Below are 15,486 nucleotides of genomic sequence, written 5' to 3'. Positions count from 1 at the left end.
ATTCAACATCACTACCATCCATTTCAACATCACCTGTTTCATCATCTCTTGTATCTGCAGTAACATCCTCAGTAGCACCAGCTCCTACGGTAATATCATCTTCTTTGTCACTTTCATTTAGTAAAGCCACTGATTTCCATCCTCTACAGTAATTTTTCACCTTCTCTCTCGCTTCCAGAACTTCTTCATCATCCTCTGAAGAATTATCTTCAGGGAGTAATTCTTCATTTTCTGAATCACTGCTACCATCACTACTAGCATTGGGAAAAAATTCTTCATGCGTTGAAATTTGCTTTTTCCTTCTAATAGCTCTGGATTTTTTCATCATTTCAATCCCTATACAACAAAATCAATTGAAAATCAAAACCCAGAATCAACAAAAAATTGAAATCCCCGAAATCCCTAAAATTAGGTTTCATATTTTTCGAGTTTGAATGGCTCTCCAAAATCGAAACTCATTAAGTGAAATCTAAGCAAGAACAAGCATGAAAAGATAGCTTAATGGAAGATATCATTCAAACGCATCATCGTATTTCAAAGCAAGATCGAAATTCGAAACACAAAAGTGAGAGATGAGAGAAGAATCGTACCTGGAAAAGTGAGAGTTGAGACCTTTGCAACTGATTGACCGAAGAAGAACGAAGAATAACCAAGAAGAACGAAGAAGAAGCAAGAAGAACGAAGAACAAAGAAGAGGAATGGCACAATCTGTGTTTCTAGGGTTCTTGTACGAAGAAGAGGAATGGCGCACTATTTTTTGTTTCTAATTTTGTAGGGTTCTTTGTTTCTAATTTTGTAAAAATAGGTTTAATTTTACACATATTTTTTATTTTTACTTAACATAAAGCCATGTCACCTAATTATATCCATGTCAATACATTTTATGCCATGTCAACACGTTTTAACGGAAAATGGGACAGAAGGGCTAACGTGGTCCACTGTCCAAAGTAGGAGGGCTTCTTTGACATGAAAATAAGTACAAGGGCTTAGTTGGCCCATTTTCGAAAGTACAGGCGCCAAATCGTTACTTCTCCCTAAAAAAAAAAAAAAACAAGAATCGGTATTAAAAATATACGTCGCTTCAAATACGTATCGTTTCGGAGCACGTGCATACCCTCCCTCTTTCTGCTATTGTGTGGCATCATTGCAAAGCGAAACACCACCGCCTATTTTCTCTCTTTCTAATTTCGCCTCTTTTTTTTTTTTTTAATTTTCTCTCTCGCTCGTTTACGAAGCATCGCCGCCGTGAATAACTTCATCCATGAAGACGCCGTGGTCGGAGACGAAGAGACCGTAGAAAAAACCGAGCTAAGACCATCTTTCTCAAATGCACGCATATAACCGCCTCTCAAGCAGCGGCCACAGCACGCCTTCCCCTCCTTCCAGCCCGCTACGGTCGCCGCGCCTCCGACGGGCGAAGACTGGAAAGTTCTCCCCGGGCCATCCGCCCGGAGGCCGTGCCGCCACCCTTGCCCACCGTGTTGCTTGGCTTTTTCTATCCCTTCTTCTCCGGCGCCAAGGCATCTTCCTCTTCGCCCCTCTCTTATATATATCCGGTATGCTCCTCTACATGGGAACAGTCTCGTTCGATATCGTTCCGACTATTAGTCATCGTCCGGCTCCTGGCTCGGTGTATCGAAGTCCCCAGGTTTATGAGAAGCTCCGCCCTCAGATGGATGCGGACAATTCCACTGCTGATGCGGTGAGTTTTCGCTTATATTTGTTCTGTTACTATATTATTCTTGGGACGAGTGGATTATTTCGGATTCGATTCAATCTGGAATTGTGGATCTTGTGGCAATTATAGGCTGTAGCAATTATGAATTTATGATTTCTAATTTGAAATTTCGAGGTCGGTTTGAGAAACTTGGGGGAGTGATGCGTAGTTAGCTGGCATTGCACTTATGTTAGATCAGTAGCTGCAATCTTGTTATCAAGTCAACTATTCCATCTGGTAGTCGACTTAAGCCTTGTTGAATCAATAATTCTGATTTCTCTATGAAATGGTTGTGTGCTCAAATATTTACAAGAGTGATTTTGATCTGGGCTTCTGGCTCTAGTTATTCATTGAAATTTGTACTCTGGCGGGTGAATCTGCATCTTAAGTTTACTAAGTTTTTCCTTCATCTGTTTTGCTGCTTGGATCTGAAAAAAGTTCAAAAAATCTGTTTAGATATCGACAGTATGGAGAAACGCCTATAGAGCTGGTGAGTGGAGACCATGTGTGAACAAGTCATCAGGAGGTATGAACTATGATATTCATCACATTCTTTCATTTTTGTTTAGGTTATTTGTCTTTATTGATTAAATTCGTTTTATGGTAAAATTACCTAAATAATGTGCTAGTGTAGATAACTTCCTTCCGTCTTTTTAAAAATTTTTGCAATTATATCCCTCTTGGTGTAAAAGGGTGCATGGCTGTGAGTTTTCGAAGTTGCAACACAGTTTTGATATATGATTATTGTCCCTATACATATATACGGTGAAGACTTGTTTGGAAGAGTAGCATGAGAGTAGAGTTTTTCTAATTAGAGTCAGTTATTATTAAAGTAAGATTGCAGTGAAGTGGGCCTTTAGTATACTCGCTCAAAAGCTATTATACCAGTCATGATTATTGTGAGGCGTGGTTTCATACGTCAATTGCTTTTGCTTGTCATTTGTTTGGCTAAGGAAGTTGGAGCATTTGAAAGAGTTAGGCTTAGGATTACACTTTGTTGTCGTTTTAGTTGGTTTCAAATACTTCTTCAAAGAAAAACATGATGGTTTTTCTATTTTGAAATGGTTATGGTATGATGGTTTAGGAGTCCTTAATCAAGATAATATGCCATTTTAGCTTTTTAATGTACTTTTCTTGGTTTTTCTTACACCATAGCATAATCAAGCTGGAAATTATGTTTGCTTATGAGTTGAAATTTTATTTTGATAAGAGAAAAAAGACTGAGAGGGAAAACTTAACATATCTGATTATCTGTACCACAGACTCATGATGAGCACCATAGTACCCTCCATTTCCTCTTATTGGTTGTCCCCATCTTCATCATGCCTCCAAAAGAATCACTACTCAATCAACTTTTTTGCTTCACCATAGTTAACACTTCACTGCAACTTCGATGATGTTGGAATTTTGGTTTTCATTTCTTCTTGAAGAAGCTCAGCTTTGTATCGAATTGGTAGCTCACCTTCCTTTTCTATATTCTCTGTGTTTTTAATATGCTTTTTTGCATAATCACCTTTACCTGAATGTGTGTATATATTTCCTGCATGTTAATATAATTTTAATGTGTCCTGTGGTATTTATCGTGACAGTCCTACCCGAGTCAAACGGTTACATATTTATTGAGGCGAATGGTGGCTTGAATCAGCAGAGGACATCGGTGGGTTTTGCTTCTCGTCTATTATTCTTTTTTATTTTATATACATTTAATTCTTCTGTATCTTATCTTTATAAAACCTACTTGACTGACAACCGGATTATCTTTTACATAATATACACGGTTTTGGTGGATTCTATGTAGATATGCAATGCAGTTGCTGTGGCGGGCTATCTTAACGCAACTCTTGTAATCCCTAATTTCCACTTCCATAGCATATGGAGAGATCCTAGGTTAGTAGGTACTAATGTTCTTTAGTCTTAAATGTCCGCTGCTTATACTGTGATGAGGGAAAGTGAAGTGTAAATATTACAGATATAACTTTACCAACATGAGAATTGAGTGTCTTATGACAGTTTTTGTTGGCCTGCATGAACTGACAAGTGACTTTTTGATTGAGGTTGGGCTCTTAGGCAATTGAAGAACTTGATTTTACTGGTCTAAGATTAGCACTCCATAGCCAGATGTTTCTGTATTAGGTCCACATGAGTTCCTGGTAACTATGTTGATGAGCAAAGTCCTTGTAAATTTTTGTTAGGGGATTATCATAACATTGGTCAGTTGACTTTTAGATGCATTTATTTCTATAAGCTGCCTCCAATCTTTGGCTTATGTGGACCTTAGTTAGCTGATTGATTGTGAACAATTTCTGAAAATTCTGGTTCAGTAGATCTTGCTGGGCCTTTTCTTTCAGTGTTTATTGAAAAATTTGCTGACTGTGGGCTTTGCTTTTTCAGTAAATTCAGTGACATCTATGATGAAGATTACTTCATCACCACTTTGGAAAATGATGTGCGGGTGGTTAACAGGGTTCCTGGATACCTAATGGAACGTTTTGATCACAACTTGACCAATGTTTTCAACTTCAGAGTCAAAGCCTGGTCAACCATTCAGTTTTACAGGGATGCTGTTCTCCCGAAGCTGCTAGAAGAGAAGTAAGACATAAATTAGTTTTTGTAGTCTTGTAGTTATGCTTCTCTATTTCAATATTGTTTATCCTGCTTCTGCTTAGCACCGAGATTAGCACTATTATGCTATTGATTTTAATATGTTTATTTGTGTGAACTGTCTTTCTTTGGTGATGTTACATAGTTTTCCATTTTATACCACAAGGCTTTCGGGCTGTTTATGCAGTTTTAGGAAACTTACATTGTTAGCTGCTTAACCTAGTTTGCTGGTGGATATGATTAAGTGTATGTGTCAAGCTTCACTCAAAGTAAACTCTATCTTGTTCTTTCTTGTTTACAGTTACAATCTTCTATTTTATATTCAGTGAGATCAGTATTATTGTTGCATATTATTCGGCTTGCCTTAAGACAGAGAAGCTTTAATTCCTCACTTATTGTATTTGGCCACACCATTTACTTGACCTTAAGCTAGGCCTTGTCTCCAATGTGGGACCTTTATGCACAAAAGTTGTTTCCTTTTTTAGGGTAATCTTTCTCCATTTTATCTACTCTTTTGTTTTATGATTTTAAATCTCGATTTGTGAATCATCATTTTCATCTGTACTGTATTGTTCATTTACAAGATTTATGGGCTTATATGTATGTACGAAATTTTTACCAATAGTTATCCGCTGTAATAACCTAATATAATGTTTTCCATTTTGTATTTCATAAGCACAGTTCTTATAGTGTTGATACTTGGTGGTGTTATTATAGTGTCACACATCCGGCCACGTTTATATGTGGTGATTTATGAACAGGGTGCAATATTATGGTTGTTAACATTTTAAGTATGTCTTTGCTTGGTGAGTGTTGCAGGGTTATAAGGATCTCTCCTTTTGCAAATCGATTGTCATTTGACGCTCCTCATGCTGTACAGCGACTTAGATGCTTGGCAAACTATGAAGCGCTGAGGTTTTCAACTCCAATATTATCTCTAGGAGAATCTTTAGTTTCCAGAATGAAAGAACGAAGTGCAAAGAATAGTGGCAAATACATTTCTGTTCATCTTCGCTTTGAAGAGGTTTGTAGGAATAAGTGCATTGGCAGTGATGCTTTTGGTGTTTGTAATACCAATCGATAATTAAATTACGTGTCCGTGTTGGCTGGAAAAGGCATATTATCTTCTACTGTGTGCAGGACATGGTTGCTTTCTCTTGCTGTGTATTTGATGGTGGAGAAAAAGAAAAAGAAGAAATGAAAGCAGCAAGGGAAAGAGGTTGGAAAGGAAAATTTACAAAACCTGGTCGGGTTATACGTCCTGGATCAATCAGGACTAATGGGAAATGCCCCCTTACTCCTTTGGAGGTAATTTTGCTACCGAACAGTTGCATTGGTAGATTCTGTTATGATATTTAAACTTTTATTGCCTTTTGAACCGTAGATTTTGTTGTTTCTTTTGTTTATAACAAACTTACACATTAAGTTTCTTGTTTCAAGGCCAGTGTGTTTCTTGTTTTCTGGTCATTATTTATATTATCAGTACATGATCTTTTCCTGGCATCTGGGGCCGTTGGCCCCTGTAGGCCATAGCAGTGTTTTTATCTATCTAATTTATAGCAATTGTTGGACGTGGACACCTGGTCCATTAGGTGTTCAGGCGCTGTATTGGGAATGCTGCTTGATTTCCATTTTATGTTTAGTGTCAATGTTCCTGGGTTGTTGGATGCATAGACAGTATAGCTACTGTAGGAAGGATTTATCCTCAGAATAACATTTTTTCCATGGTTTTCGTTCCTTAATCAGGTTGGTTTGATGCTTAGGGGGATGGGCTTTGATAAGAAAACATATATCTATTTGGCCTCAGGAAAGATATACAATGCAGAAAAAAATATGGCCCCACTATTGGAGATGTTTCCTCACTTGGAAACAAAGGAAACTTTGGCATCTGAGGATGAACTTGCTCCATTCAAGGTGATTCATTTGTGATTTTTTTTTTTCATTACTGTGTTTGCTCATTGTTATTAAATTTGACCCTCTTCATGCTTTCAGAACTTCTCCTCAAGGATGGCTGCTATAGACTATACTGTTTGTCTTCACAGTGAGGTGTTTGTGACTACTCAAGGTGGAAACTTTCCTCATTTTCTATTGGGACATAGGAGACACTTGTTTGGTGGGCATTCGAAGACCATCAAGCCAGACAAGCGAAAGTTAGCCTTACTATTTCACAATCCAAATATTGCGTATGTACTTACCTCATTGTTTTGGATTGACTTAAATAGCGTGTTTCATGAGTTGTGAGCTATACTGATTAAATGTGAGGCAAATTTGAGTAACTTTGACCCCCATTGAATGTGATCATTTTTCATGATACGCTCGATGAACACTGTTGGATTTTTTTTTCTTCTCATTATCAGATGGAAGAACTTCAAGCGGCAAATGCTGAGCATACGGTCTCATAGTGATAGCAAGGGATTTGAGCTGAAAAGGCCAAATGACTCTATGTACTCTTTTCCTTGTCCAGACTGCATGTGTCCTATTAATAGAACGGAAGCTTCAAAATCGTCTTCGGCGAGGTGATTTATTAAGAGGAAGATTTTGGGGCGATTTTGCATGTGATCTTGCGAGCTCATCGTGCTGCTGACACCCATTTTCATGGGTTGTAATTCTTTTATTTTTTCCCCTTCCATATATTGACTTGAGGGGGTGTATATTTCAATTTTGGGAGCCTGATTTTGATGGAGGCGACATTGATATGATTACTTCCCATATGATTGGATTGCTGGGGATACACATCTTTTTTTGGTATATGACGCCAGAGAACACAGAAAGAAAGATCGCAAGAGTTGCTGGACATGGCCATGGATACTGACACTGACTAAGCGTTACTCTGCTGCAGCTGCTGTGTCTAACAGGCCGTGAGATGAGACACCATATTCTTTTGCGGTGGTTTTACCACCATATTCTTTTGTGGGGTTTTTGCCATATTTGTAAATTACTTGAGTTTAATCCAATTGTTATACTAGAAACAAGATGTTTCTTACACTGAATAGAAATCAGGGTAAATTATTCTTTCTGCCTAATTTTCCGGTCTTTCTTTTTCTCACTTCCGTTTTTTCTCCCTTCCTAGGATCCTACTAGTTGCAATCCTGCAGAATTGCATGTCCCTCCGTTCAAAATATTTTCCATGCATTTTATATTTGGTATATTTGTTTTCTATGTGTTTTTTATTTTTTTATCATTCGGAAAACAGATAATAACCCTAAAAACATGTTTGGTTGTCCCTTCTAGAATATACGGGAAACATTAAATCATTTGAAAACCGAAAATGGGAAAAAAATACGAGAAGCTAATAAAACAAAAAAAAAAATAAATGGAACGTAAAATAGAATTACGTGTTTTATTTCTTCCATTTTTTCTTCAAAGCAGGATTATGTGGTTTTTTTTTTCTAACTTAAAGAGTTTAATTTCTTTCTATCTTTCTGAAGATCCAAGACAAACCCAGAGCCAGAGAGGAAAATATCAAAAGACAAAAAGAGGAAACATCGAAGAAGATAAACAATGTTTGAGTTAATCAATAAAAAAGAAAAGAAAATCTAATCTAATTTTTCTTTAATTGAGATACGAGTGCATCAAATGACAATCAATACAACTTCTCATTTTATAAAGAGAGACCTAATTGCTAGCAACTAGTTAGATTTAGGTCTACTTCCTTATTACCCAGTTCTCATCTTCGAATATTAAGCCTGCATGAATCACTGCTAGACCTCTATATAAGCCACAAATCCAATTTATCTTCCTTGAGCTTTAGTCTCTTGTTTTCACTAGCTAACTAAGACCACCCTTCTCTGCATTATTTTCTCGGGAAACCAAACCCATGGTACCAATAATTGCAACATACCCTAAAAGAAAATTGGAGACGACGATCCAAGTTAAGGCTCCTGCTCATAAGTTGTATAATGCTTTCGCAAAGCAATGCATCCACCATGCCGATTATTCTCCTAACCTAACAAAAAGTGCTGAGATTTGTGAAGGGGATTGGGAGACAAATGGCTCTGTTATGCTCTGGAATTATGTCATTGGTACGTACAATGTATGTTGGTTCTTATCATTATTTGCATGTAATTTTCGATTTTCTACGTTCTTTTATATTCTTTGGCAAGTGCTGTTAGGGCACCCGTTAATTGGATTTTCTACATCTTTAAATTGTATTTGGTAATAAATAATTTTTTTTCTAGTGAAATTAACATTGATATGTTTTTTGCATGTATAGATGGGAAAACTGGAACCTTCAAGGAGAGGACGGAATTAGATGATGAGCATATGATTGTTAAACCGGTGGGTATTGATGGAGATCCCTTCAATTACTACAAGCATTAGGAGCCCATCTATCAGTTTGACCCTAAGGGTGATGGCTGCTTGGCAACACTGACAATTGTTTTTGAGAAACTCAACGACAATGTTGGAGCCCCAGACTTCCTGGAGTTCATTATTGGACTTGCCAAAAGTATCTCTGAAGCCATTATGAAGGCCTGAATTAAGGATTGCCTTGTGTGTCTAGGGCTAATCTGATACATTATATGCAAGAGCCACTAAGGTCACTTTCTTTTTTTTCTATTATAAATACATAAAAGGGGAAAACTTACTCCAGTACCTGCTCACACCTATTCGGATACGAAAAATTCAACAGGACATCAATGGCATGAATATCAAGTTTGCACCAAAAAAGAGCAGGGTAAACCTTGACACTGTAAAAATACCCTATTTTGAACCACACACCATATGTTCAGTTCATACCTGTAAAATTACTTCCGAGGGTATTGATAAATAATTTAGAATTATGGGCCAAATGTGCAATAATGCAGTGTCAGAGTTTAATACTGGCTACACCTCTTTATAAGGAACTTCCAACTTCATCTCTATTGCTTAATCACAAGAGAATAATATTACAGGGAAACCATGGCAGCAATAACAGCAACATACATGCAAAGAAAGATGGAGATCTCGTTTGAGGTCGAAGCGTCTGCTGATTAATTCTACACCGTCTTCAAAAGCCAAGTCTTTCATGTTCCAAAGCATGCTCCAAATCACATGGAAGCTGTGGATCTGCGTGAAGAAGACTGGAGACACGGTTCTGTCAAGCTCTGGAAATATGTAGTAGATAATAATATACCACAATCTAAATATAAACATAGATCATATAGATAGACAGATACATAGCTTATATTGACTTGAGATGTTCAAGGAGAAGGTGGAATTGGATGATTAGAAGAAGATGGTAACTTTGGTAGGGTTGGAGGGGGATGTGTTCAAATATTACACAAACTATAAGACTGTGTTTCAGGCGACACCAAAGGGTGAGGGCAGCTTGGCATCTGTGGCTATTGCTTATGAGAAACTTAGAGAAGATGTTCCAGCACCAGACCATTACCTGGAATATATGATTGAACTTGCCAAAAAAATATCTGAAAGCCTTGTCAAAGCCTAAAAAATCAAGGCTATATGTGTCTGCATATCAATCCATATGTAATAGCCACTAAGCTAAGATGGTTTTTGTGCTGTGTGTTGTTTGTGATCAAGCTTCATAATCATATAAAATAAGGCGGAAGCTAGCAGATGCAGTATCCTATCCTTCCAATGTATATGTATCTATGTTTCTCATGTGTAGAAAAGAATCCTTATTTGACCTTGCAAACAAAAGAAACATGAGTGTATACATAAAAATTGTCTATATATATAGTAAACAACTATCAAGTGCTGACGTCTATGCATGATATTGAAAAAGTGGTGTCGGTTGATCACTATCCATCTTGAATTTTGTTTCGCAAACCCACAATTGATCTTAATTAATTAGTACTCACATAAAGTTCAGCAGTACTGTTCCATGTGAAGTTTCAGGATTTTATGTTGCATGAGATGAGTCTGGTTTCTCGGCCAAATAGTGCTCAAGCATATCTTCTTCATCATCTTCAAAATCATCATCATCAAAATCAACTTCTTCATCATCTTCCTCATCATCAGATCCTTCATTGATTGGGACTGCACCTTTGGCTCTTCCACTTTCAAACCATTGCCTGCCAGAAATCTTCTTTTCCTTGGCAGCAGAAAGTGCAGATTCAGGCATCAATTTGGCTCGCTCCAGCGCCAACTCGGCCTCAAATCTTTCTCTCCATGCCATAAATGTGTCAACAGTAACAGGTTCTCCATGGGGTATGATAACATCATCTTTTGCCACCTCTTCTTCAACATTCTCCGCATTCACATCTTCACCAAAACTTTCGGACAGCCACTCTTGGGCTGACGTGAAAAGCGTGTAGATCATAGCCATACCAAGATTCTCAGATGCCTCTTGCTCAAGCTTTTCCTTCAAAATTCGAAGATCATTGACTTGTATTCCTCGAATACTCTTCACATTTAAAAGAGGTGGTTCATCCGGATACTTTTCAGTGTGTGAGAAAACTAAACCCAACTGAACTGGAGTTGTTATTGATTCATCTAACTCATCATCCTGTGGAGATAATGTTATTTGGAAGCACGGTTTTGATGTATTTAACCCACTCTCACCAGAATGAATTTCTTTAAAATCATCCATAAGTATTGCTTCTAATGCTTCAATTTCCATTGCTTGTTCCTGTGCATAGTCTGTCATCTTTATGCCTAGAAGGGATTGCCTGCAGGTTTACCCATATTACTAAATACTAATGAACAAGAGTGAGAAATCAAACATAAATCAAACACAGAGAAATTCGGCTACTGGATTCAGCAAAGACAAACTCAAGCATACATAGATATTTGGAGTTTGAACCCATCAAATCATTCTTTTCTTCTCTACATTCTTCCTGGAAAATCTAAGCCCTCAAAGCTTTAAGTTTGCAAGATACAAGTCAGACTGAGTTTCACGGGTTCAAGTTTTTACCTTAATTGGAGGTATGTTGTGGTAGATCGAAGAACAAAAGCCTCGTCTCTCTACAATCGAACAAGACCTGAAAGTCGGCTTGGTGGCAGTCAAACGAGGTTCCGTGTAATTCGACGTTACCCTTGTAATCCCAACCTGGGCAGAGGTCGATAGTTTCAACAAGCCATGAAGAACTTGAAGAAGACCACTCGTTGTTTTTGATCCCTCTGCTTGATCCAGAGAGAAGCGGCTGTTAAGCGAATATGTGTCTTCTTCCCTTCTAGGGTTCCTTGGATTCAATATATGGGCTGGCCTTGAGAAAAAATTGAGGCCCAAAATTAATGGGCCTTCATACACAAACGAGGCTTAGTCTTTCGTCATTCTTAAGGGCCCATTTGGACTGCGTCTATTGGCTCATAAGAACTCAATTTGAGCCCTTTTGAATTAAGCAATTAGGATTTGCTTTTCTTAAATATGCTTTGTGAAGTGTGAACTGGAGAATGGAGAAACGGAGAAGAATCCTTCCGGCTGGGCTCATGCAATTGAAAAGGTGTATTGGCCCATTAAAAACAATAATTGGGTCCTCAATTACATTTCTACAAGATGAATAGATTGGACCAGATTGCTCCTCTAGTGGGCTTGGAAAACCCAAAAATATATTGTTGATCTGATCCATTAGAGCAGATAATACCTCTCAACTCTCAACTCTCAACTCTCAAGCATTTGGACCAAAACCTAATCATTCCAAACGGAGTCCTTTTTTTTTTAAGCGTTGCAAGAGCTCATGGGTTCAAGTTGGGGAGATAGGATTATTTTTTGAAATTTTAGTTGGTAGTACATACATACATCGACCTGGTTCAAGTGGGGGCAGCCGAGATTATTTTCTAAAATAAAATATGCCAGATCTTTATTGAGCATACATACATCAACTGAGTTGCGAGATCAATTTTTCAAATAAAATACACAATACCTTATTTGGGATTTGGGGGAGTCAAACACACAGATTGAAAATTAAGTGCCCTCGGCTCCTCGCAATCAATTTTGTGTCAGCAGAAAGGGATAAGCGCAAGCATTATTATAAAAACAACAAGGCCCCCATCATTGATTTATTACAGAAAACAATTGAATGAATCGCGTGGGTAAAATATGAGTACGATTGTTTTGGTGGAATTTGTGGTCAGACGGAGGACACATGGTCGGGTTTAATATCCACAATTTTAAAAGGCAGTTTGAAATTAATACTTCAATGATCACGCACATGTGACATGTCTGCAATTGATAACGATATGCACTTATATATCATTTGATTTTGTTATGTCAATTCATCGTGGATCACGAGTGTTCACGTCTACTTTAATTTATTATTTAATACACGGGCCCCAATTTTATGTGAGATCTAGAGGAGTTGTGTAAATCATTTGCGTGCAATAATGGCAGTAAAGGGATGTGATGAGCTGTCCACGAAAGGAGTTGTGTGTCCTAACACTGTACTACTACTTACAAATTTTTTTATTTATAGAGAGGAGAGATGTAAGCGAAGAAAACAAAAACCTCATACTCCAGACACTGCTTTGTATATTTGGAAATTAAAATGGCTACTGAAAAGATCGAAGCCGAAGTGGAGATCAAGTCCCCAGCTGAGAAGGTGTATAGCGTTGTCAGGAGCCAAAATCACGTTGTCCCAAAAGCTGCTTCCGACAAAATACACCATGTTGAGGTGCACGAAGGTGACTGGGAAACTCATGGATCAATCAAGCTATGGAAGTACACTATAGGTAAGCTTACATCAATTCACATGCTTTTTTCTTTTGTAACTAAACTGGAGTGCCAGTTTATTGAGGGAGAAATCCGCCTGCACGGACGGAACCAGAAATTCATATGAGAGAGGCTAAAAGAGTAAAAGGTTGAAGGAGTAAATTTTTTTTTATGATCATTTATTGAAAAATTACATAATTTCTCCGATGGCCGCGAGCCCATGCCAAAGCCCCGTTTGGCCTATATTTGGTTGGGCCGTCGGACTGTGGCAGGTTCTTGTAGTTCGTGGGTCATAGGACTTTAAACTCATAAAGGTGGGAGAGGTGACTAATCAACTAGGCTTCTCCCACTGCGGACATGCGGATTTCTCCCCCAACTGCTGTTGAATCACTAATTCACTATATATACATATGTGTATGTGTATGTACAGATGGAAAGGCTGAGGTGTTGAAGGAAAAGGTGATATTGGATGACGAAAAGGAGATTGTAACCCTTGTTGCTGTTGAGGGACATTGTTTGGATCTTTACAAGACCTACAAGATCATCGTTGATGTAAATCCAGGTGTAGTCAAGATTACAATTGAGTACGAGAAGCGCACCGTAGACACTCCCGCTCCGAATCACTACTTGCAGTTTCTGGTGAATATCGTCAAAGATATCGATGCTCACATTCTCAATCCAACAAATTAATTAATGCATATATATATATATATATATATATATATATATATATATATGAAAGTTGTGATGAATAATGAGTACATGACCGACGCACCTCTTCTGTGTGCGATAGTATTATGCTTATCCTTGTTGCGATCAACTTTTATAATATGCTTTGGTGTATGGTGTGCTACTTCTGTATTATTAATCTTTAAAAATGGAAGTCGTCAACATAAGTGCGTTATTGGAGTAACATCTGTACTTTTTTTTCTTCCTCATACATCACACTAGATTCAAGATGTCTTGGTGGTGAAATGATAGACACACGGCTCAAAATCTCCGACTAAAACATGGAGGATAAGAAGCCTTTCGGAAATTTACATCAAGATTTGTATCGCAATAGCAATTCTTCTTTCGGTGCCGGCCAGCAAATATATATGTTTTGAGAGATGAGTTTTGACGATATTTCATCCAGTCTCCTGTTTTCTGTGATTCATGGATGTTCTTACTCGAGCTGTCTTGTGATGCAAGAGGTCATGTCTAGTTCATACCTAAGCATATTGTTTTGGATTCTTCATCATGATCACCAATACTCTAGTTGATCTTGTTGGATTCCCTTCCCCTTTTGTATTGCAAGTGGGAGCCGCACTTGAAGGGGAAAAAAGGGGATTAATGGAAAGAAATTAAGGAATTTAGATTTATTAAATTAATTTCAATTCCTTAATACCATTTAAGACTTTCTACGAATATATTTAGAATCAACATCTAGTTATCAACTCCTATTATTTTGATATGTGTATCTTTTGTGAGTAGAATAGTGATTGAGATTGGCTGTTAATATGTTATTGTAAAACAATAGTAGCCTCACGTCTTCCTCCGAGATATATAATATTTTTTAAAATTTTCAAAAAATAATAAATAGAAAATACGTAAAAGTTTGACTCATGAATATATTATTGAACCTTTTTTTTTTAAAAAATATAACATATTACACACTCATGTTTTTATACATTTTTATTTCATTAATCTAATTTTTTATTGAACAAAAAACAAACAATCTTTTCCTCTTAGCACAAACGGATAATCAATTTCTTCGTTATTGGGCCTTTATAAAAACCTTGTCAACAAAAGAAAAACCTCAAGCATTTCTCGGTCCAAAAGGCCCCCACTTCTCTTTGTTTTTTCGCCCGTCTTATGACCCAAGACTAAAAATGTATACAAAAAATAAAACGACAGCGTATTTTCCTAAATCCACTAACCCACCTGCAATTACCAAGACAACCCCTACAATTATAAAAACCCAAACAAATCCTCTCAAAGAGGGCCAACCCTCTTCATTTGGTTCATACTTAATTCACATGTATCAATTTCATAGCATAGATAGATTATAAGGGAAGAGAAGGAGGGAAAAAAACTCCATCCATTTCCTAGGCCTACCGTTCTCTGCTAAGAAAATTTGTTTTCCCTACGCTTCCAATTTTTCCCAGTTAGTCCGTTGTCTACATCCTTTCCCATTAAACAAACACCCATTCTACCCTACCTTCCAAGGCTTCCATCACCAAATCATGAAAACTCAAGGCCAAAGTTGAAAGCCCTAGATTTGGTTTCTTACTTCCAGATTTGGAGAGCATTCCGGGGGGTCGCCACAGACCCTAACTACTTAGATTTTCTACTAAACCACAAACCCACAAGGCTTTTTAGATGCAATTAACAACAACAATTTCATCTCTCAACAAGAAAACTCGAGAAGAGTATGGTCAAAAAAAAATTCAGCTAGTAAATGTAACATGCTTTCCAAGAAATTAATGTAAATACATCAAGATCAGTTGACAAAATATGTAATCATAAGGGAATGCGCATTACCAATTAAAAAGAAGAAAGCACCAATATGGGGCCAGAAATCATAGCAACAAGTTAT

At 37.5% G+C, this 15,486-nt stretch overlaps 3 protein-coding genes across 4 annotated transcripts; 2 read left to right on the top strand and 1 right to left on the bottom strand.

Moving 5' to 3' along the window:
• The first annotated feature begins 1,108 nt into the window (after nt 1-1,108).
• Nucleotides 1,109-7,341, top strand: LOC120001418 (protein ESMERALDA 1-like). The gene is made up of 10 exons (XM_038849739.1): nt 1,109-1,702; nt 2,174-2,243; nt 3,307-3,374; nt 3,516-3,604; nt 4,109-4,306; nt 5,138-5,342; nt 5,459-5,626; nt 6,065-6,232; nt 6,311-6,501; nt 6,676-7,341. The coding sequence occupies exons 1-10, from the start codon at nt 1,328-1,330 to the stop codon at nt 6,836-6,838; spliced, it is 1,695 nt and encodes a 564-aa protein (XP_038705667.1). The 5' UTR covers nt 1,109-1,327; the 3' UTR covers nt 6,839-7,341.
• A 1,711-nt stretch (nt 7,342-9,052) lies between these two features.
• LOC120001419 (RWD domain-containing protein 1-like) lies at nt 9,053-11,436 on the bottom strand. 2 transcript variants are annotated; one of them, XM_038849741.1, is made up of 3 exons: nt 11,175-11,436; nt 10,120-10,929; nt 9,053-9,402 (listed from the first exon to the last, which is right to left on the bottom strand). In XM_038849741.1, the coding sequence occupies exon 2, from the start codon at nt 10,905-10,907 to the stop codon at nt 10,161-10,163; it is 747 nt and encodes a 248-aa protein (XP_038705669.1). In that variant the 5' UTR covers nt 10,908-10,929; nt 11,175-11,436; the 3' UTR covers nt 9,053-9,402; nt 10,120-10,160. The 2 variants fall into 2 exon arrangements, with proteins under 2 accessions (XP_038705669.1, XP_038705668.1); XM_038849740.1 differs by having other exon boundaries at nt 9,077-9,378; nt 11,175-11,434.
• A 1,236-nt stretch (nt 11,437-12,672) lies between these two features.
• Nucleotides 12,673-13,823, top strand: LOC120001757 (MLP-like protein 329). The gene is made up of 3 exons (XM_038850208.1): nt 12,673-12,928; nt 13,339-13,597; nt 13,636-13,823. Coding segments are annotated over exons 1-3 (444 nt in total). The 5' UTR covers nt 12,673-12,744; the 3' UTR covers nt 13,637-13,823.
• The last annotated feature ends 1,663 nt before the right edge of the window (nt 13,824-15,486 follow it).

The sequence above is a fragment of the Tripterygium wilfordii genome, chromosome 7, assembly GCF_013401445.1.
Source record: "Tripterygium wilfordii isolate XIE 37 chromosome 7, ASM1340144v1, whole genome shotgun sequence".
NCBI lineage: Eukaryota > Viridiplantae > Streptophyta > Magnoliopsida > Celastrales > Celastraceae > Tripterygium > Tripterygium wilfordii.
The sequence above is the reverse complement of the archived record's forward strand: the minus strand, read 5'-3'. Positions and strand labels throughout refer to the sequence as shown.